The 24592-nt window shown below is 37.7% G+C and overlaps 1 protein-coding gene across 6 annotated transcripts in view; it reads right to left on the reverse strand.

Moving 5' to 3' along the window:
* Nucleotides 1-24592, reverse strand: part of GAPVD1 (GTPase activating protein and VPS9 domains 1) — a 62469-nt gene that overhangs the window by 32798 nt on the left and 5079 nt on the right. For 3 of the 6 annotated variants that reach the window (XM_014782147.2, XM_014782143.2, XM_087419091.1), the window contains 7 exons: nucleotides 12170-12381; nucleotides 10591-11434; nucleotides 8226-8312; nucleotides 7257-7391; nucleotides 6922-7111; nucleotides 3561-3721; nucleotides 751-880 (listed from right to left, as the gene is read on the reverse strand). In XM_014782147.2, the coding sequence (XP_014637633.1) occupies nucleotides 751-880; nucleotides 3561-3721; nucleotides 6922-7111; nucleotides 7257-7391; nucleotides 8226-8312; nucleotides 10591-11434; nucleotides 12170-12354 (1732 nt within the window). In that variant the 5' untranslated portion in view covers nucleotides 12355-12381. Of the gene's footprint in view, nucleotides 1-750; nucleotides 881-3560; nucleotides 3722-5021; nucleotides 5103-6921; nucleotides 7112-7256; nucleotides 7392-8225; nucleotides 8313-10590; nucleotides 11435-12169; nucleotides 12382-24592 lie in introns of all 6 variants that reach the window. The other 3 variants (XM_014782149.2, XM_014782146.2, XM_087419092.1) reach the window with 2 other exon arrangements.

Below are 24592 nucleotides of genomic sequence, written 5' to 3' on the forward strand. Positions count from 1 at the left end.
GTTATTGTTATGTTGTTAAACAAAAAAAGGTTACAAAACAGTATAAACCTAATTTTGCTACAAATAAAACAAAATGTTAACAGTTATTATAAAATGGTACGATTACAGATGATTGGATTTCTTTCCTGCATTGTCTAGAATGAACATACATTACTTATGTTTTGAAGTTAGAAAAAAGGAAAAGTTACTACACTTTATGTTTATTTTAAAACGTTAGTAAATTTGCACTTTTTTCATTAAAAAGTTGTCCTAGTACACGGAATGACATATTCTCCCTTCACAGTCTTGGCTTTTAATTTTCTTTTTTATTCCTATTTCCACTGTATCTCTCTGCTTCATAAAGGTGTGAGTGTGTGAATAAAGAAATACAGAACATTAAAAGTATATACAACATCTGGAGATAATAGTCAGTCCATTTTATTCCATTTAGACATGCATTATATCCCTCTAAAGGAGCTCTATAAGCTTTGGTATATATTAATACTAGAGAAACAAAACTTGGTATTACTCAAATCTCAACGAAGACTTATATCTTCTCCATTTTATATGACCAAAGGTCTCTTGCAATCTTAATTTTATTCAAGAGACAATCTTTACAGCCAACTGTTCAAGATCGTTAGAGGAAAACTCCATTACTCTCCTCAGTGAGTGGCACAGACGGTATAATTATAATTTATAAGGCTCCTTTAAAGAACACAAAACAAAATATTACTTGAATCACACAACTCCTTGAATGAAGTAACCCTTCACCTTCAGATATTCCTTCCAGATTATCACTGCAGAGGGAAAAGCGCAAGGTTTTATCAGGTTTACCGTGGAGTTTGTTTTCATCGACAGGGACATCTCCTTGTCCTCCATCTGAAAGTTGCATGTTTAGGACCTGAAAAATAAAATGCCATTGGTTTATCACGACTGAAAAATTACTGATACGAAAACAAACCACAGCAAATGCATATCTAAATTCTTCTTAATCTTAAATTATCATTTTTAACTAAAAACCCATTTACAAGGTTCTCATCAAGCTTTTAAGTACCCCTGGAATGAAAGTATATCAGTTAGGGGCCAGCCCCGTGGCTTGGCGGTTAAGTGCGCGCGCTCCACTGCTGGTGACCCGGGTTCGGATCCCGGGTGCGTACCGGCACGCCGCTTCTACGGCCATGCTGAGGCCGTGTCCCACGTACAGCGACTGGAAGGATGTGCAGCTATGGCATACAACTATCTACTGGGGCTTTGGGGGAAAAAATAAACAAATAAAATTATAAAAAAAAAAAAAGAAAGAAAGTATATCAGTTAAAAGCACTCAACCTATGCCTTTCCTTCACCCTACCAGTGTCCAAGATTGAACAGACAATCAGACATCAGATGAGCAGTGTGGTTAGGACTGTAGGAATCAGAAGGCTTTGGAGTCAATAGGTCAGTCCTTCTGGTTCTGCCATTGGCCAACTCTGTAACCTTGGATAAGTTATTTAAGCTCCCTAAGCCTCAGTTTCTTCATCTATAAAATGGTGATAGTAACAGCATGTACGCCATGGAGTCACTGAGGATTAAATAGATGTACATAAAGCATTTGGCAAGGTAAAATGACATATTAAACTTGCAGTACATTTTTTCAGAAATTAATAAACAAATTCAACAGGAAGAAAACACGTAAACAAATTATCTTGCAGGTAACATAATTTAACCTGTTTAGTTTGAACCTCCACTTAATCACCATATACACAACCACAAAAGTCTATACCATAAGCAGAAGTGTGACTTCACAGCCATATCTAGCTTGGAGCTGATGGCCTTTTTACAATGTTTTCTATTTGTTAGACAATTTCCAGATAACATATTTACTTCTCATTCCCCACAAGCCTCATAAATCAGCTTTGTATGTTTATCTCCAACTTCACAAAGAATAGAGTGCTTTGCTGGAAGTCACACAGCATGTTTTAAGCACACGTGGAACTTGAACTCACAGCTGCTGAGTTCCTAAGCTGTTGCTGGAATATCAAGGGAAAACAGTATCCTCACTTAGAAAGAAAAAAGAAAAAACAAACTCCTTTAGGTACTGCTTTGACCCTGTATTTGAGTAAATTAAATGAGTAAATTAAAGTTTTAATGGCTCTACATATTTACTCATGTGATGCTTTCAAAAGTTCACTTAAAAGTAGAATTTCTGGGGCCGGCCCCGTGGCGCAAGCAGTTAAGTGCGCAGCGCGGCGGCCTGGGGTTCGCTGGTTCGGATCCCGGGTGTGCACCGATGCACCACTTGTCAAGCCATGCTGTGGCGGCATCCCATATAAAGTGGAGGAGGATGGGCATGGATGTTAGCCCAGGGCCGGTCTTCCTCAGCAAAAAGAGGAGGAATGGCAGATGTTAGCTCAGGGCCGAGCTTCCTCACAAAAAAAAAAAAAAAAAAGTAGAATTTCTTTTCCTATTTGCTTGAAATTAAATGCAGACATAAAAATTTTACATTTTGTATTTTTAAGATAACTTGGACCTTTCAAACTCATCATAGTGAGTGATGTGCAACGAACCTTCAGGAAAAATCCATCTAAAGGCCTAGAGAGCGGAATGAGTTAACAGAAAACAAAAGGATCATACCACAAGGAAGATATTTCCCTGCACAGAGATGCAGGCTGCTGTCTTCAAGGCTGCCATTGAGCTGGAGATTGGCAGAAGGTAAGAGGGATAAGCATTTCTCTGGTGTTTTAAGTTTTTTATTACATTCCAGAGTTCCTAAAAAGTTGATTCTGACCGTTTTTGCCAGTATATTCATTTTTATGTCTTTGTGGAGGGACAATGTTTTAGAGTTTGACAGTCCTCTTTCTTACGAGTCACGCCACAGTCCCAAACACAGCTTTACACACCATCATCACTTTATCACCCACTATAACTGGTCCCTTCTTCCCAGGCCAGGAATAGGCTTTCTTGCAGAACTGTTGAATGTTAAGATGCTGCTTCTTTTTCAGGAGGTCACAATCTATGAGAAGAGGCTCCTATCTTTAGAGTCAAGATTTCTTCTTTCCTTTTGCCTCTGTCCCAAGCCTTTCTGTTTACAAATATCTTAAAGGTGATTCCCATACCCCCAACCCCATTTCTTCAAAATATTTTACCTTCTTAGTTTTCTCTTCCATCTCTTCCTAACTGGCCAAAGAATAAAAAATATTTCTAAACATTGTTTGGCTCTTTAAAGCAGGAATACTACTAGTATATCATTAGAAAGAAAGGAAACATAAAGCATTTGCTACAGATCACTAGAAAAATCTTCTTCATTTCCATACTGCAATTTCCTGGCTTCCTATCTCTTCTACTACTCTTGGGAAAATTCCTTTTGGTGTGGACTTGGTCACCAACTACAGTGCCATAGATATATTAATGTGAAGAGCCTTCAGAACCGTTCACAGTGAGTTTAGCATTTGATGGTGTGTTATGGTAGGCCCACTGAAGATAATGAAAAATATTCATTAAATGCATACTGATTTATAGAAGCAAGTGACCATTAAGTGGAAGAAAAAAAATCTAAATTTCTTAACATTGATGGCTATAGGTTAAATGTAACAATACATTCGTACCTCATTTTCTGACATCATCCCTGGAGTAAGCTGGGGACCCGTCCCTAAGGAAATGACCAACACCTCTTCTGGCTGTACCTCCTGGATGGTTTCTTGAGATGATCCTTCATGGTCCATATGTAAGTCCATTAGCACATTGGTGCGGCTTCTGCTCCGAGTTGCTAATAAAAAAATTTCAAATAAGATAATTTAGATAAAAAGATAAAATGAAGAAAATGGCACAATAAATATATTTTATATTAATGTAGAACATTTGCACATGCACAAAAAAAGAGTGGGGAGAGTATGAGTAAGAAAAGAAAAACCTCTATCCTCCCAGTTACTCTGCTGATGACTAATACACATTCTCTCTCAAAACTGATCATCAGAAACAATGATGCATGTCCACCTGACAGGGAGTGACACACAGATGATCACACCTGCAGAACAGCACACACATCCCAATCAATTTAAGACTTGGGGGGACAAGGAAAGCATTACCTTATTTCTTATCTTTCCAAGATGTCTTCAACTATTTCTGTTGAATAGTTGAATAGCTGAATCATTTCTGTAAGGTGATTTAACTGCCACAGGTCTCCCATACTAATAACTTATAAGCATTAGAAAATTTCATATAGAAATCTGATACCCATATAAAGTAATATACCCTAATTAGGCAACTGATGATAAAATCAGAATCAGTTTTTGAAAATACATTGTTTTTCCTGAAATGTATTAACCTCTTTCCAAAGATGCAGGAGAGATTTCCTTCCTGCTTAATGGAAACATTCTAAACAAATAAAGGATCTAATTATTTTGGGGTGTTTTCTCCCTACCTATAAGTAAACAAGTGATACTTTTTTCTAAAATAATTCATCCTATAGATCTTACAAGAACTTTTGGACACTGAAAGATTTAGATAGTTTGTGACAATTTCTCAATGAGTTCTAGTCTTCTGTGACAAGTTTCAACTGTCTTCCAGAGGGCAATAAGATTCAATACAACCAGAATACTAAATAGAAATTCTCTTTCAGTGCAAAATAATCAAAAGTATAGACATAAAACAAAAACACTCCATAGTAACAAAAGTCTTCCAGCTTCACTCTGAGTGAAAGCTAACCTACCTGAAGACAGAAATATAAACAATCATCTTCTCTCCACAATTCTGTAGATCTGCTCATTAATCACTCTTACTTTCAAAATTCAGAGCACACATCAATTTCCAAAAGTCTTAAACAGATTCGCTCACACCTTTATTTGCTGACCATCAGTATTTTCTACTGAACTATCAACTTGAATTCAACTTTATGAATAACTACATGAATCTTAAGTAACAAACTTTATAATTTATAAAAAGGCAAGTAATCAAAATTATGTAGCAATTTACATAAAGCAAAAGCAACATGCACATGGAGCACACTTTTATAGACTATTTCTTAAATAAAAGTTATGTAAGAAGAGGAAGAACAGCCTATTACCCACCAAATGGGGTTACTAGAGTAATATGAGCAGTAAAATTGGTGGCTGAGGAATCCCAGGCAGTGATGGCTGCTAACTGTTGTCCTGGGTTGCGAAAGCATTAAACAGAAAGAAAATCAACCCTCTGAATAATGGACATATTTTTAAAAATATGAAACAAATTCACGACCAGGTCACATACAAAATAATACTGGGAAACACTTGAAATTTACTTTACATTATACTCATATTTAATGACACTTCTGGATGACAAGAAATGAAAGAACTAAAGTACAGGAGTGAATAATGGAGAAAAAATCTCTGATTTATCAAAAATCATTTCTTTCTTCATGTTAACAAAGTGCAGATAGCCTATAATATTAAAAAATCACTGAGTGTCAAACTTCATTTTTTTTCTATTTTTAATTCTGAAGATTGACATTTTGGGATGATAAAAAACAAAGACCCGAAGAATATGATGCCACATTCCTGTTGATCATATTATTGCATATTATGTTAAATGTAAAGCAGATTAATTTTAAGAAACTGACAGTTCTTAGCAAATCAGCTCATGGAAATTTAAAAATGAAATCTCATTCTTCCAATTTGTAAAATATAATACCTATTCATGTTCATCAATTATTATGGAGCTCCTTATTATCATTAAAAAATTGGCCCCACTGGCCCCACGGCCTAGTGTTAGGTTCAGCATGCTCAGCGTTGGCGGCCTGGGTTCGGTTTCCAGGCATGGACCTACAGCACTCGTCAGCAGCCATGCTGTGGCGGCGACGCACATACAAAATAGGAGAAGACTGGCAGAGATGTTAGTTAAGGGTGAATCTTCCTCAAGGAAAAAGAAGAAGGTTGGCAACAGATGTTAGCTCAGGGCGAATCTTCCTCAGCCAAAAAAAAAAGAAAGAAAGAAAGAAAAAAAACTGGCCCTAAAATGCTCTGTGCCCTTGGCCTAAATTTTCTTTCCCTGTCTTGTTTACTTTGTCTAACTCTCATTCATCCTTCAAGAGAGTGCAGGCTTCACCTGTTCCAGGATCTTCTCCTGATACCATCACTACCCGGGGCTAGGTTAGGTGTCTCCATAACCCTCTAAGCTTATCTCCACCAGACACTTAGTGGGCTGAAGGTTACTGGTCTCTTCTTGTTCTCCCCAACTAGACAATCAGCAACTAATTGAGAGTAAGGGCATGTCCTAATGGTCTTTGTATCTCCAGCATCTAACACAGTGCCCCACTGGCAGGATAGTGATTACACCTACTATTTTGCATAGATTAAATGAAACAACACTTATGAAGTGCTTACCTAGTATCTGGTACACGGTATATACTCAATTAATTTTTTTGTATATATATATATAGATAATAGAGGTTTGCTAAGTGAATAAAGCTTAATTAAACCTAATTCTTAAACGAATAAACAAAATAAAATGGAACTTCTATAAAACAAAGATAGCTTAGTTGATAAAAGAGTGAGTATTAATAATAACATAAGGGAAAAACAGTAACTGTATTTTCAACTTCACTGATAGAAACTTCTAAAATAATATTTTATTAAATTATTTAGAACTTTGTAGAAAGGACAGGCCTACATAATTCAAATAATGACTACTTATAACAAATGACACTTCTAAAATTTTCCAAGAAAAGACACTACAATATAAACAAAGTATATTGTAGCTGGCATGATTTCAATTAATTACGAAAAGTATGTCTAGATAAAGCTAAGGCCTACTGATAAACCTGAATTAATCTGGTGTGATTTTTTTTAAAAACTGAATTACTATCAGTAAACATGAAGAGAAACACTTTTCCAAATTATTTAAAACTATATTCCAAAACACTGAGCAATAACAAAGGCTAACAAAGGAATATTAAATTTAAGGGAAAGCCCTAATATGAGAAAGCCTCTTTACCTATAGGCAGTCGATTCTTTTTATTTGCTGGAGTGGTTGCTGGAGACAGCTGAGGAGTATTGTAGGGAGTCATTTCCAAACTGCTGCTTTTTCCTGGCCTTGCCTGGGGTAGGTTTGCCAATAAATTGTCAAGAGCCATTCTGTCTTCTCTCAGTTGATCTCCAGACATCACACTCTTCATAAAATTCACCTGGCAAAAGTAAAAGGACGTTCACTAGTGAAATCAATTTTTCAAACACAATATATATTTCTCACACAATGTACTCATCTATGACTCTGCCTGTGCTTAGATAAATGACTTCTGAGAAAATCCTATTAAAGAATAAAGCCATTACCAGAGTAATAAGCTGACTGTAGGTTATATAAACCACAGTTCTGCTCAACCCTTCCAGAAGATTAACGGAGGACATTGGCGGAGTCTCCACGGCCCGGCCCCCAATCACAACATCAAGGAAAGCAGCAACACAGCTCTGTTGAAACAGAAGAAGATCAAGTGAAATACTTCCGCTTTAAAACAAGGGAACAAAATTTCTGATTAAGGTGGACAATCATGCAAAAGTTTTTCTTCTTGAAAATTATATTAAACCCAACATTTATAAAAATTAAACTCTTTATGAACTGATACAGGATAATCTCTAAGCTATTCTGGTAAATGAAACAAATATAACGCAGAACAGCGCATACTATCCTACCATTTGTGAAAAGGGAGGGATGGGGTGATTAGGAAAACATATACAGGCATTTGCCTGTATAGATACAGACCTCTTGAAGGATACACAAAAGATTGATAACATTAAGAACCTTTTGGGGAGGAAGTGAAGGCTAGAGATCAGAGGTGGAAGGGAAATTTCACTGTATAAACTTTGAATTTTAACCTAGATTGAATGTACAGCCCACTCAAACATGATTAAAGTTTTATTTAATTAAACTAACCAAACAATGCCATAGATATTAACTTACGAAATACACTTAAAGTTATATACAATTATTGCTGACTTGATTTAGTGACAATTTCTTTAAACTGTTTTAAAATAAAATAATCTTAATAGCTCTTTGGTTTTATTACAATGGCATCTCCTCAGCACTTCTACAAGTGAGAATTAGTAATCTTTAGTGACATCTTCCTTTAAATGCTGCTGATCCAACACTGGATCCTCTAGAGCTATACCAACGATAATTAAAAGAATATTTAATTTATACATCACCAAAGGACAAGATTTGATAAAGAGAATAGTTAAGTTCGCTAATACTTTGGTAGAATTTTCTATAAACAGTATTTCATACAACATAGTGTTCATTCTTACTTTGTCAAATTTTCCAAGGCTGCTCTTTGTCCGGGGATCTCCCTCTTCAGAGCCAGTCATTGCTAACTGCTGTAACAGGCGGCCAACCTGCAACCCAAAGCAGTGGTCGGAGACACAGGCTATAGACACTCAGACCCCTCTCTATGAGAGCTCTCCCCTTCCAGTCTAAAAACCTCTTTCATAATAATATTCACACCATCTGACCAGGCATACAAAATAGGGTCCCAAATAAAACGTGTATCTTGTCTATGTCAGTCTATAAATTTTACTATATTTAGATTAAGAGTTATAGAGAATAAGTAGAAAATTTTGCTTTAATTTCTCTTTAATACATCTTCTATCAACGTTAGGAAATAAAAGTACAATAGCTTTGTTTCTGATATTGTACTTTTCATGTGTTTAGAAATTTTAAAATTAATTTCTAAAAGCTAACTCAAACTATTTCAAGTTAATATTAAGTACTTTTCCCTGTATAGTTCACTAAGTACCCAAGGTAGAGTATTTTTTTTTCTAGATTTAAAAGCAAACAATTCCTATTCAGCATAAGCTGTTTGGAAAATAAATGCTAATTCACAAAGCGAGTTCCTTACTGCCAAAAGTGAACTGTTAATTCATTCTCTTTATTTTTTATTTTTATTTTTTTTGCGAGGAAGATTGGCCCTGAGCTAACATCTGCCAATCCTCCTCTTTTCACTGAGGAAGACTGGCCCTGGGCTAACATCCATACCCATCTTCCTCCACTTTATATGGGACGCCGCCACAGCATGGCTTGCCAAGCGGTACATCGGTGTGCGCCCAGGATCCGAACCAGCAAACCCTGGGCTGTCGCAGTGGAGCACGCGCACTTAACCGCTTGCGCCACCGGACCGGCCCCAATTCACTCTCTTTAAAGACACTCTGCTGAAAGCTAACATCATATAGCACCACCTTCTAAATATCTGAGACAATCCTCCTTTTGAACATATGATTCAATCTCTATTGGAATGACAAAAATAAAAACTACAACTACATTATCATAAGAATAAATTTAGTCTCTCACAGATGATAAAAAATTTAAAATTTTATTTCAGGGATTTCTATAAAGTTAATTGCTAAACAACCCAATGTCATAGAACTGATCATGACAAAAAGTGTATCATTTAAAAAAAACATCACCCTGGGGCCGGCCCGGTGGTGCAAGCGGTTAAGTGCAGGCGCTCAGATGCGGCGGCCCGGGGTTCGCAGGTTCGGATCCTGGGCACGCACCGACGCATCTCTTGCTAAGCCATGCTGTGGCGGCATCCCATATAAAGTAGAGGAAGATGGCCACGGTTGGTAGCTCAGGGCCCATCTTCCTCAAGAAAAAAGGGGAGGATTGGCATCAGATGTTAGCTCAGGGCTAGTCCTCCTCACAAAAAAAATAAAAATAAAAATAAATCACCCAAAGATATATGCTATTCAAAATAAACCCAGTCTCTTCTTCACAGTACTTCTGTGGGATAAGATATGATTAAAAGATTCTCTTAAGAAATAACATAATTTCAGTAGTTCAGATGATTAGGAAAAAAAAAGTGCTTATATAGATCCAAAAATCCTCTTTCTGAAACTCTTAGCTCCAGAAGAGTTTCAGATTTCAAAATTTGGAGATTTTAGAAAGTCTGGTTAGTGCATATATGTAACATGTCCAATATGTAGGGTGGCATTCTATAATCATACACATTAATATTTCTGCAGCAAAATATGAGTATTCATTAGCACTAAATGGAACAACAATTATAAACAGCCTTATGTTAGAGTTCAGGTTAGGTTTTGCTACCAAATGAAGTATAAAAGATACTCTCAGTTTTTAATAATTCTGGATTTTGAAATTACAGAAAAGGAATGGTGGACTTGTTCTAGAAAATCTAATCAACTATACATCCAGGTGTATAGTTGATTTAAAAACTCCATTTAAAAACCAACACAAAATATTTTATGACTACAATATTTTAAAATCCCAATACGACTGCCTTTCTTTTTTTTTTTTTTAATTTTTATTTATTTATTTTTTTCCCCCATAGCCCCAGTAGATAGTTGTATGTCATAGTTGCACAGCGTTCTAGTTGCCGCATGTGGGACGCAGCCTCAGCATGTCCGGAGAAGCGGTCGTCGGTGCGTGCCCGGGATCCGAACCCGGGCCTCCAGCAGCGGAGCGTGCGCACTTAACTGCTAAGCCACGGGGCTGGCCCTGCCTTTATTTCTTAAGAAACAAATATTTAGGACAGTTTGAGGAAGAGGAATGATAAGAATATACGAATATTGTCATCATATTTTCTGTTCCCACCCCCAGTACCCAATCAACTGATTTTAAACTGAATGCCACATTAATAATAATACCAAAGCATACCTGCATCAGATTAAATCTTGCCACCTCATTAATAGGAGCATCAGAAATTATTCCATACTGCTCTGGATTGACAACTGCAGGACAAATGAAGTAAGCCAGTAGGAGATCAGTACACATCGCCCTGACCTCCCCAATTTCCAGTCTATCTACACAGGAGAGGGTTTTGTACATCTGTGACACAATCCACCTCAAACTATGTGGAAAGCAATACGTGTTCTGTTTGAGATAACCAATAAATTTGTTCACCAAAGCCACCAGTTTGGCCTCATTGGAATCCACCATCTCTTGAACCTTTTGCCTGAATCTATCTGAGCCTTTCTCTCCAAAGAGTTTTTCCTGTTGAGATGGGGAGAACCTCTCAATTAGCTTGTTTGGATCTGTTTCCAGGTGATCTTCATCTTCAACAAGCAGTTGCATGATTGGCTCATGTAAAGTAGCTGTGAGGAAAAGTTTGGCAGAAAACAGTCCTTCAGAAAAAAGTTTAAATAAGATGCTGAAGGCACAAGTTCCTCTCCTCAAAAGTCGCCTGGGGTTGTCACTTTCTTTAAGTTCAAATTCAATCAAGTATCTCAAAACCTGAAGGAGGTAGCTTTCATCTTCTTGCATAATGCAGTTGCCATAGAGGGAGGTAAAAACTGTGTAAATAACACTTTGTGTGTTCTCCTGATTAAGTTTCTCTCCAGCAACCAGAGAGGAGGCAATAAGACGAGGATTTTCCCTTAATCGACTCAAGAATTCTCCATAAGCAGTCTCCTGAAACCCCAATTGCTTATATCCATCAACAAACTGCGTATCTTCCAAAATCTTGGCATGTTGGCAACATTCAGCAGGAGAAGCTTCAGCACTAAAAAAATAAGCAAACAAGCAAAATAATAAAATTAACAACAAAAATATAACACATACATTATACTGAAACACGGAAATGTGAGTTGATTACGGTGCCAGCAATGAGGTCATTCCGACGCTAAAATCTTTTAGACCACCAGCATCTGAGTGTGTAAAGAAAGACAAAACCAAAAAGTGCAAAGAAGGATAAATTCCTCATATTAAATCAGGTTCAACGAAAAGTATCAAGAAGTAACCATTATTCTGATTTCTATCATCAAAGATTAGGCTTGCCTCTTTCTGAACTTCATATAAACAGAATCACACAGTATGTACTCTTCTGTGTCTGGCTTCTTTTCTCAACGATAGACATCACACCACTATTCCTAGAGTTAAAAACTGCTTCTTGGAACAATGAGGTATTAATACAGTGAAAATTGAGGTTTCTAAAACTGAAAAGTAGATATACAATAGTAAAACTTAGAAATGTATATATTAAATATTAGGAGAAAAGTAGAATACGACAATTTTTCTCTATAACAATAAAAATTATATATACAAAGATATAAAATTAATTGCTGTGGAATAAAATATTAATGCTTAAGTTAATCAATAAAATAAGCACAGACTCATCTTGATGTTGATTTAAACTATCTCAAACCACACACTTTGCTGGAAATAGATTCACTTATTTACAGCTGGCACAGAATTATAGTGGTTCATAAAATTTAAGACCTCAAAACCTTTTCTTTACCTGGTTATGATAAGCCGATCCAAATTAATTCTCTGTTGCTTAGCAATCCATGCTGTACGATACAACTTTTCAGCTGTCTTAAGTACATCTGCATTGAGCCTCTGAATGAGCTGTTTCTCTGAGTTTACATATAAGCGTTCCTGCTTAAGGTGATGGGCCAGGGTATGAATATCTAGCTTCACCATCTTCAAATGTGGAAAAGGGTACAAAGGCTAAGAGTAAAGAGACAAATTAAAAAATTTTATGTCACTTAAATTGTTTTCCAAAAACAAAAGGGATAGGAGAACACTTTGAGAATTAGGCTACGTTTAGTAACATGGTTAAGTCTAATTTTACAATAATCTATATATTTTTTATTATAGAAGCACTACAGGTTCAGTCAAGAAAAACTGGTTAATACAGATAAGCAAAAAGATAAAAAGAAAAGCTCCTAGTAAGACCACTGCTCAGAGATAGCCACTGTAAAAATCTTGTGTATAGCCTCCCAGTCCAGCGTCTATTTATTAACACTGGAGTTTCCTCCACTGCTCTCTTCACACCGCAATCAATCAACATATCCTGTTGACTCTATCTTCAAAATACATCTCAAATCTGACTACTTCTCATCTCCTCCATCATTATCTCTCACCTGAAGGTCTATAACCACCAAGTCCTAACTGATCTCCCTGTTTCCTTTCTTGTACTACTAGAGTCTGTTCTCTACACAGCCTAGCAGATCCTTTAAACTTAAGTCAGATCACTTTATTCCCCTACCAGAAATCGTCCAAAGGCTTATTTTACACTTAGAATGAAATTCCAAGGTCCTCCATGATCCACACCTGGCTACTTCTCCAACCTTATCTCCTACCATTCTGCCCTTGCTCACACAGCTCCAGATACACTGGCCTTCTTGCTTGAACAGGCCAAGCACGTCCCTTCCTCCAAGTCTCTGCATTTGCTGATCCCTCTGTCTGGAAGGCGATTCCTCCAGATATCTTTACAAGGCTAATGCCTTTACTTCATTCAGGTCTCTCTGCTCAAATGTCTATTCAGAAAGGCCTTCTCAGACTACTCTCCCTAAAACAGACAACATCACTTCCTATTCCCTCTTCTGGCCTTTTTTAAAGCACTTGCCCCTATCTAGCATTATATTACAGACACCTACTTGCTTGTTCATCATGCTTGGCGTATGGCTCCCCCATTAAAAGTTAAGGACCACCAGAGCTAAGATCGTCTGTTCTGTTCACTCACAGTGGAATTTCAGAGCTGAGGAGAGGGCCTGGTTCACAGCAGGAGTTGAATAAATATTTGCTAAATGAGTGAATGAAATCACACAATTCTCATTTATCTAGTAGCTAAACAAACTGATACAAATAGCACACATATTTTAAAGCATTATTATTTAAGCTGTACTCTTGAACCCAGAATGCCTGCCAGATCACACATGTTTCACATCAACAACAGAAGTGCCTGCGGCCCAGATAACAAAATACAACATTGTGTCCAGACAGCAGACCCTCATTAAGTTAGAAAAATACTTCTCTTTAAGAATTAAATCTTATGATTGTACAGGGCCCAGCCTGGTGGTGCAAGTGGTTGGGTGCTCGTGCTCTGCTTCGGTGGCCAGGGGTTCATGGGTTCAGATCCCGGGCGTGGACCAACGCACTGTTGGTCACACCATGCTGTGGCAGTGTTCCATATAAAGCAGAGGAAGATGGGCACGGATGTTAGCTCAGGGCCAATCTTCCTCAGCAAAAAAAAGAGGGGGATCAGCATTGGATGTTAGCTCAGGGCTGATCTTCCTCACACACACAAAAAGAATTAAACCTTATGATTGTACACTTGAAAGTTGCTGTGAGAGTAGAGCTTTAATGTTCTCACCATAACAACAAGATCAACAAGAAAATGGTAATTATGTAGGGTGAAGGATGTGCTAACTAATCTTACTGTGGTAAAGATTTTGCAATATATACATGTATCAAATCATCATATTATATGCCTTAACCCTCGCAACGTTATATGTCAAAAAGCTGGGGAAAAAAAGTTGTCCCAGCCACTCAGATTCATAAATGACCTTAATGGATCTATTTGGAATTGATAAAATACAATTTGTGTGAATTCAGATTCTAAAAGAGATGACAACCTAGATCACAAAACTCTCAATATGTTTAGAGAGCCAATGAAAACATTTATATGAAATAAGTATTTTGGTGCTAAGACAAAAAAAAAAAACAGAATTACACATGATGGCAGCAGCTGGAAATATATTTAAAACTACCTTATTTAAAGAAATACATTTAACAACTTTTAGTTAGGTATTATTTCAGAAATTTTTAAACTTACTTTTATTTTAATGAACTACTGATAACTAGGAAAATTTCAGGTATTACCACCTAACCTGAATTTAACTGCTTTCAAAAAACACTTTCTTGTACCTTATCAATTCCCTAGCAAACTATGCAAAGCTGTTATGCCAAATCTCTTGTATCATTAAGGCCCTCATATTGGTTTCCTCTCAAAAGATATAAGTATGTTTACTTCACCAAGATGATTTGCTATTAAATTAATCCCAACAGTATCTGTGTACATTCAAAAGAAATTGGTTACATAACATACATATACATATATAATTTTATTAACTCAGTCTACAGAAAACGCATACAGTATATGACTTTGTAGACTTCCATGTGGGAACTCCAACATCCTCTAGGGGGCTGTAAGTCTATAAACTAAGAACAGAATCATTGGGCCGGCTCCGTGGCTTAGCGGTTAAGTGCGCGCGCTCTGATGCTGGCGGCCCGGGTTCGGATCCCGGGCGCGCCCCAAGGCACCACTTCTCTGTCCAGCGCGAGGCCGAGTCCCACGTACAGCAACTAGAAGGATGTGAACCTATGACATACAACTATCTGCTGGGGCTTTGGGGGGAAAAAAATGAATAAATAAAATCTTTAAAAAAAAAAAAAAAAAAAAAGAACAGAATCATTGAACAAATGGTTGTAATAATGAGAAGTATCATAGTTAATGAAAACAGTACTGAAATGAACTCAAAGATCTGTATGCTTCATTAATTAGTTCTGTTACTTTGGGCACAAAATTCATATTCTCTGATATTGTTTTTTTCATCCACAAAATGTGAACACAATATCTACATTTATTTTGTACAGGGTACAAGCAACATATTAGGTACTGGGGATATAAAAAAGGATACAACCCTGGGCCGGCCCTGTGGCTTGGTGGTTAAGTGCGCGCTCTGCAATGCTGGTGGCCCGGGTTCGGATCCCGGGTGCACATCAAGGCACCACTTCTCCGTCCGCCCTGAGGCCGAGTCCCACATGCAGCAACTAGAAGGATGTGCAGCTATGACATACAACTATCTACTGGGGCTTTGGGGGGAAAAATAAAATAAATAAATAAAATCTTTAAAAAAAAAAAAAAAAAAAAAAGGATACAACCCAGTGTGTGCCCTCAAGGACTTGCCAATCTACTAGAATGAGGCAGACATGCAAGCAAATGGCTGCCCAAAAATGTTCTGGGTATTACACTAGAAGACTGTACAATGCACAGTAAGGACAAAAGAGGAGGAATAATTGAGGAGTCAGATACCTGCACCTAGTCTTAAAAGACAAGTATTTGCCAGACATAACAAGGATGGTGGGTGGGAGCAGAATTCCAGATAGATGGAGCCAACCAAGCAAAGGCACAGAGGTGCGTAACACACAGTATATTTAGAGAACTACACATGGTTTGCTACAGTTTGGGGACATGTGTGTTTGTGTGTGTTAAGAGTGAGGCTGGGGCCGGCCCCGTGGCTTAGCGGTTAAGTGTGCGCGCTCCACTGCTGGTGGCCCGGGTTCGGATCCCGGGCGCGCACCGACGCACCGCTTCTCCGGCCATGCTGAGGCCGCGTCCCACATACAGCAACTAGAAGGATGTGCAGCTATGACATACAATTATCTACTGGGGCTTTGGGGGGAAAATAAATAAATAAAATCTTAAAAAAAAAAAAAAAAAGAGTGAGCCTGGAGCCAGGGGGAGAGCGTACAATGAGAGATAAGGCTACAGAGACAGAAGGTACACAGAAGCCAGAGTTAAGAAACGTGGACTTTGCACTGTAGGTGATGGGAAATGAGTTTTAAGCAGGAGATTAACATAATTAAATTTATATTTGAGAATGTAAACTCTGACAGTAAGGAAAAGGATGAAGAGGTGGGGATGAAACCAGATGAAGAGAGACTAAGAAACTGTCGACAGGCAAGAAATGTTGCAGTGGCAATGGAAAGAACACAACAAATTTGAGAGATGTTAGGAGGTAGAAAATACAAGACTTGTTGACACCTAAATATGGGAAGGTGAGGTAGAAGTTTCCAACTCTGGTGACAAGGGTGGGTGTGGTGTTACTCACAATTGAGTATCATATGAGAAAACATTTTATAAACTGAAATTGTGCCTGCTATCGTTCTAAGAACTTTACACACTTAATCTTCATAATACTACAATGCAATGAGCTCAGAACTAGATCTCCAGTAATTTATATAATCTTTCTAGAATTGTTTTTCAACTGAAAAAAAGGAATTAGACCATATGGGTACTATTCCTTTCCATAATTAACACTCTATGAATCTCTGAATAGATCCAAGTTCCCCAACTGGTTCCAGATCATCCTGCAGCTCAGATTTACTGTGGGCAGGTGAGCCCAGATAGCAACCGATGTTGTCAGAGTACTTTGTGCTCTTAGCATAACACCTGCCTTCTTCAAGTCTGGGAGCATAGGATATAAATAGCTCTCCGTTAGAAAAGGTTAGGAATATGCAAGATTATCATCTTCCTCCCAGCCACTCCTTCCCACTACATCTCCATAGTCTCCTTCCAGGTCTCTCCCTGCTGCTGTTGAAGCAATCTTTCTAAAGCACAAATCTTGTCGTGCTACTCTCCACTGCCCACAGGATAATGTCCACAATCTGCTACATGGCATCAAGCTCTCAACCATAAATCCCTCTTTTTACATCTCCTGTCTCATCTCCCACCATTTCGCCACCTCCCCAAACCAGATGTTGCTGCCATACTATATCATAAAGTCTCTAATTTGCAGATGCTATTACATAGGCCTAAGAGGCCCATATGCTCCTTATTTTCAAGTGAACTCAGATTTCCCTTTTAAGGCCCAGCCCCCAAATCTCTTCTCTGCGGAGCTCTGGAGGAACTGCTCCCCATCAACAGAGTGCACCCCTTCCTCCTTCATGACACTAAATAACACTGAATCACTAAGTGGGAAAGCTACTCCATTTTCAAGTCTAGTTCAGTCCTTCTGTTTACATGACTGAGAAAATCTAAGCAAGGTGCCAATTTGTCTTCAACACTTCTCTAACACCTGATAATCTCTCCTTTTAATTAAAGGATAGCAGGCCTCAAACTCAGCACCGTCTGCAAACAGTAGCTGGCTAGGTTTTATAACACTGTTTTCCTGTTTTTATATTTAAGTTGCCTTCTATTTAGGGTAAGAGATGTTAGCCTTTCATTATGATAGTAACATAAAGCTTCTTTAAAAGTATTTTTAAAGTGTGTCCATGAAAACAGACATTAAATAAATAATAGTACCAGTAGTACACAGATTTGGGAAAAATCATAATGTTACTCAAGGATTAAGCATGGGAGACATTTTTATGTACTGATGCCTACATCCTGACAAAACTGTCAGTTACTTTTTTATTATATAGGCACTTTTCCTCATAGTATATATGTAATATTAATATTAATGTGATAGGGCAAAAAAGGATATAACTGCCTTTTTTTAATGACCTACTACAATTTTAGCTCCTGTATTTTATCATTCAAATAATTTTAATTTGAGGATTTATTTTACATTACCTACTATTTTTTAGGGGTCAAACCAATCCATACAAGAGAAGGGTATCCCTGGCAAATTTTTTTTTTTTCTGGGAAAGATTGACTCTGAGCTAATATCTGTTGCCAATCTTCTTCTCTTTTTTTTCTCTCCCCAAAGCCCCAGTACCTAGTTGTATATTTTATTTCATTTTATTTTTTTTTTTTAAAGATTTTATTTATTTTATTTTTTCCCCCCAAAGCCCCAGTAGATAGTTGTATGTCATAGCTGCACATCCTTCTAGTTGCTGTATGTGGGACTCGGCCTCAGGATGGACGGAGAAGTGGTGCCTCGATGCGCACCCGGGATCCGAACCCGGGCCACCAGCATCGCAGCGCGCGCACTTAACCACCAAGCCACAGGGCCGGCCCCCTAGTTGTATATTTTAGTTGTGCGTCCTTCTAGTTCTTCCATGTGAGCCACCACCACAGCATGGCTACTGACAGATGAGTGGCGTGGTTCCACGCCTGGGCACCAAACTCGGGCTGCCGAAGCAGAGCGCACCAAACTCTAACCACTAGGCCCTCAGGGCTGGCTCCCTGGCAAATATTTTTTATAAATATAAATAATCATGTTGAATTACAATGATTTGTCTACATGTGTTTCCCCTTATAAGTGCAAGGGAATCTCCTTCAGTGCAGGAATAGTTTTCTTACTCGTTTTATAATGTTTTGTTAAATTACATGATCTAAAAATTGTCAAGTTTCACGCATATGTGGAAGATAAACACACAGAGAGAACAGATTAGTGGTTACCAGAGGAGAAGGGGGTTGGGGAGTGGCCATAATGGGTAAAGGGGCACATATATATGGTGACTGAAAAACAATAATGTACAACTGAAATTTCACAATGTTATAAACTATTATGACCTCAATAAAATATTTTAAAAAATTGTCAGGTATTAAAAATGAGCTCATCTCTTTCAAAAAAATAGACAAGCACAGTAAGATTTATTTAACACACTTCCTTCCTTCATTCAACAGGTATTTATTAAACACCTATAATGTGCTGGGCACTGATGAATAAGATTGGTAAGGTCTGCTCTTGAGGGACAGATTCATTCTCATAGGGATACATGGCATTCTAATGACAATTTCAAGTGGTTTTCACAGACCAGATTTCTATATACTCTCTATTGAGAAGCCTTTGCCCACTCCTTTCCGTGGCCAGTTAAATCCCACTTAGGCATCAGGGCCCAGCTCAAACCCAGGAGCTTTTATTGGCCATTCTCTTGACTCAAATCCTTTCTCATTTGGGCTCATCTCCACCACAGCATTTTATGCTATTGGCAACAAAATGCTATTTTCTCAACAAAACTCCATGTTCCCTAAGTAGGGACATAGTCATCTTGGTATTCCCATTACTTAGCAGAGGGACTGGCATTTAGAAGGTGCTGAATAAAAGTTTTAATTTATTAAAAAAAAATAAATGACTGAATGATGAAGAGCAATGCTCCAGTTAGGAATCAGCCAAGCTGCTGCTAATTTAGTTCCAAAATGATTCAAGAACAGTGACTAAATTTAAGTTGAAAATATCTACTAACTTTCCAATGAGCATATCTGATTTATTAATATACTAAAAAAGATATTTCCTCACAGTTAAGAAATGCATATCAATAAGGAAAAAAATGTGATACATTTTATCTTTAGTTGGTATATCTGAAACAAAAGTAAGACATTGTAGAGAAAAGAAAGCACTTAGTACCAACTATTCCCAGCAAGAGTACAGGGAACTGAAAGGCACATCACTTTGAAGATGTAAGTAATATAAGGCCAGATATTATTCAGAATTCAAGTTAACACTACTATAGACTTCTTGTTATGACACCAAAATTCCAGACCCTACCAAAAGTAAACAAACTAACAGATGTTGATTCTCAGAGCTACAGAAGACACACTAACCACAAAAATAATGAAATTCAGGCATAACAAATGGCTTTTGGGTTAAGCTCAGAGCTTATTACACAACTCAACTGAGAGAATACCAAAACACCTGGACAGCTAATATGCATTACTTAATAAACACTAACGTATTCTTACTATTCCTGTTCAAAAATTTTGACTTTTTAAAATATTACTTGAAATCATTACTAATGAGACTGGCAATATTAAACAAGAGAAAGTTTGAAAGACATTAAGTTAAGTAAGTTATAGTACACCCCTATCCTGGAATACTACGTAATTACTAAGAAGGAGGTAAAGGATGGGCCGGCCCCGTGGCTTAGCGTTTAAGTGCGCATGCTCCGCTGCTGGTGGCCCGGGTTCAGGGCCTGGGCACGCACCAACGCACCGCTCCTCCAGCCATGCTGAGGCTGCGTCCCACATACAGCAACTAGAAGGATGTGCAGCTATGACGTACAACTACCTACTGGGGCTTTGGGGGAAAAAATAAATAAATAAATAAAATTATAAAAAAAAAAAAAAGGAGGAGGAGGTAGAGGGACTCGGAAAGATGTCCATCATGTATCATTAAGAAAGCAAACTGTGGGGGCCGGCACAGTGCCCTAGTGGTTAAATTATGTGCCCTGCTTCAGCAGCCTGGGGTTCAGGGGTTTGGATCCTGGGTGTGCACCTACACACCACTCATCAAGCCATGCTGTGTTGGCGTCCCACATACAAAATAGAGGAAGATCGGCACAGATGTTAGCTCACGGACAATCTTCCTCACCAAAAAAAAAAAGAAAGCAAATTGCAGAATGATATGCATAGTAAGATCCCAGAGACAATACAGGGGTTAAAACACAAACTCTGGAGCAAGATGACCTGGGCTCAACTCAGTGTCACCACTTACTGGCTGCGCCATCTTTGGCTAATTACCTCTCCTTGCCTCAGTTTCTTCAGCTGCAAAGGGATATAAAATAGAACCTACTTCGTAGGGTCTGCTCATAGGGTTGTGAGGGTTTAACGGGTTAATGTATGTAAAGCATTTAGCAAGCACAAGTGTTAACTATAATTTTTTGGAAAAAAATAAAAAAATAAAAATCATATGATATATGCATGTATATGTGGAGAAGAAAAGCTTTCATATTTTTGCATTGTTTTAGTTTTTTCTTTTTCGTTTTTTTTTTTTTTTTTTTTTGCTGAGGAAGATTCGCCCTAAGCTAACATCCATGCCAATCTTCCTCTATTTTTTAGTATGTGGGCCGCCAGTACATCATGGCCACTAACAGAGCAGTGTAAGTCCACACACAGGGAATGGAACCCAGGCAGCCAAAGTGGAGTGCACTGAACTTAACCACTAGGCCACTGGGGTCTGCTCATTTAGGTTTTTTTTTTTTTTTAACAAAGAACATTTATTACTGGGAAAACATAATGAACCTTGGCACTAAGATCTACCCTGCTGGGGCTGGCCCCGTGGCTTAGCAGTTAAGTGCGCGCGCTCCGCTGCTGGCGGCCCGGGTTCGGATCCCGGGCGCGCACTGGCGCACCGCTTCTCCTGCCATGCTGAGGCCGCGCCCCACATACAGCAACTAGAAGGATGTGCAGCTATGACATACAACTATCTATTGGGGCTTTGGGGGAAAAAATAAATAAATAAAATTATAAAAAAAAAAAAAAAAAAAGATCTACCCTGCTGAAAGATCTGCTAGTGCAATTACTTAAACACTCAGGACCAGATAAATTCTGTATATAATAATATATTAAGACAACGAAAATTCTCAAAGCAACAAAAAGAGGGCTGGCCCCATGGCTTAGCGGTTGGGTGCGCGTGCTACGCTGCTGGTGGCCCGGGTTCGGATCCCGGGTGCTCACTGACGCACCGCTTCTCCGGCCATGCTGAGGCTGCGTCCCACATACAGCAACTAGAAGGATGTGCAGCTATGACATACAACTATCTACTGAGGCTTTGGGGGAAAAAATAAATAAATAAATAAAATTATAAAAAAAAAAAAAAGCAACAAAAAGAAAACAGTACTTGATTTCTAGACATAATTCAACAATAACAAGCTGCACACCAATAAGCAGAACTGCAATGGCATTAAAATTATATTCCTTTATTTCCCAGAGGTAATAAATGATACAAAAATATCCCCCCAATCTAGAAATGGGTGAGTATAAGGAACTTTTACAATTAGATAAACCTCCATTAATTTTATTAGTCTGAAATTAAATGCCACCAAATCTAATTTCTTCCTATTCAACAATCTCTAATGACAACTCACTAAGACATATATAAATCTGGAGACCAAGACACCAAATAACTAAGGAAAAATCTAAAATCCTTAGAACCCCCTCTGCGAACTTTTGAGAGGAAGATTTCACCACCCACGTGCTTTGAGGAAGCTTTGGTCTCCTGCACAAACTGAGCTTCTTCCACAAATACAGTGGGGGTACAAAACCACCAAAGAGAGGAGCAGAAAGAGAACTTGGAGTTTCAGCAGCATTTCTGCTGAGCTGTAATACTGGTCAAGCCTGTTTCAAGATACAAGAGTACACCCTCAAAATAAAGGAAAGCACGTAAACAGCAGGCTGTCATGTCCATTTCATCACATTCACCAGAATGATATTTCATAAAATTACAAATATTTATTATCAAACCTCAAATAGTATCATCACTCACTGTGTTCTACCTAAAAGGAACCTCTTGGGCCACACAAAAAATTATGTAGTTGGTTAAAATAGCTTTTCAAAAAGAAATCAACCATTAAGATGCCTCCAAAGAATTAAGGAATTCGTTATTTTAAATAGTTTACATAATGCCTAGAAAAAAAGAAAGAATAAAAGTTAGCTATTATTATCATTACTATTATTATGACAATGTTTTGAAATGATGGAACAGAAACTTACTCATAGAGAGGCATCACTTTCCATCAAAATCCAAGTTGGCTCATCACAACTTTGAATAGTTAGATATTTTTAAAGATTTTATTTATTTATTTTTCCCCCTCAAAGCCCCAGTAGATAGTTGTATGTTATAGTTGCACATCCTTCTAGTTGCTGTATGTGGGACACAGCCTCAGCATGGCCGGACAAGCGGTGCGTCGGTGTGTGCCCGGAATCCGAACCCGGGCCGCCAGCAGCGGAGCGCGCGCACTTAACCGCTAAGCCACGGGGCCGGCCCATGAATAGTTAGATATTTTTAAAAGGCACTTTTGTTTTAGAGGAGTCAAAGTTAGATTCCTTGGGTTCTAAAGGAGATAGTAAAGACGAAATACATTCTGCAAAAAGAATTCATCTGTTTTTTCCTAAGCTTTTCTTACAGAAATCTGTATTTGTAAACATTTTTACATTTCTGCCTTAAGTGCTATGACTTTTAGACCTAACGTATTTTTGTTAGGTAGTCAAGATTTATAAACAATGGAAGTAAAAACAAGAGATGGGTCAGAGTTTTGCATTAGAAAGTGAAAGGAGACAGTTTAGAGTGAGCTGAAAATAAATGAATTTAGCGTGAGTCCTAAAAACTTGTTTCTAACACGTATCTGGATAAAATTAAGATGGTTTGGGAAGATAATTCGACTCTGATTCTGAAAAAAGGGAAACAGGGTAATATCCCTTAACTAATTTTTCTGTCTTTTAAAATTTCCAATTTTAATCCTTTCAAAGATTCACAGAAAATAAACTGAAAACATAAACTAGTAAGAAAAAAAAAAAGAACTGAACACGTTTGACACCGTGCTTTCTACTAGTCTCCAGCGTGGGTGTACTGGCATGACACGGGAGCAAGACCAAGCAAGCACCTCTTCAGACAGACATCTCAGATTAATGAGCAGGCATCTTACCTGTGTTTACAGTTACACCAGTATCCTTAAACCTTATATTAAAAAAATAGCTTACAAAAAAGGTGTATACAAAGATAATTTTGGCTTGGTGTGTGTGTGTATATATATATATATATATATAATTACAGTGTTAGCATTAAGTTATACTTTCCTTTCAGATATAAATACTTAGGTATCTGGTTTGTCTTCAAACTTAAGGGGAAAAAAAGACATTACAGAGACCCCTAGAAAGTTGGTAAGTTTTTTTTAAAAACTTTTGTTCAACCATTCATTTACATATATTAAATATGAGAACTTGAAGTATCAACAGATATTCACCACTTTTGACCATTGCACTGCAGAGTTCAAAACTGGGTTTCAGCTTAGAAACAATGAAGACCTGCCCTTCTGAAAATGTTTTTACCGAATCATAATACATATTGAAATAGATTCCAAAAAAATCAGAAAATATAGGTAAGCATGAAGAAGGAAATTTTAATTAACTATAATTTTAAAAACCAGAAATAAAACAGCTTGGTGCCTAAAGCTTCTTCTAAAATGTGTACATGATACAGAAATTATTGGTCCTAGTTCCTTTACAAATGAAAATACCTTGATTAGGATTACTTAAGGAGTTAAAGCTGCAAATAATTCTATGCAAACATAAGTTTAGGCAGTTCAAATATAAAAAACAAATACATAACTGAAATCCTTGCCTAAGAAAAAATTAACTCCAGAGAGGGAAATGTCTGAGTGAAAAAACAGAAAGTTGAGGGGCAAAAAAATGTAATTACCCATTTGAGAAATTTTTTTCAAGTACTGGTCTTTCCAAAGCAAGTAAGAGGGATTCCACTTATACCAGGCT

This window comes from Ceratotherium simum, chromosome 29, assembly GCF_057802395.1.
Source record: "Ceratotherium simum simum isolate JZ-2026a chromosome 29, ASM5780239v1, whole genome shotgun sequence".
NCBI lineage: Eukaryota > Metazoa > Chordata > Mammalia > Perissodactyla > Rhinocerotidae > Ceratotherium > Ceratotherium simum.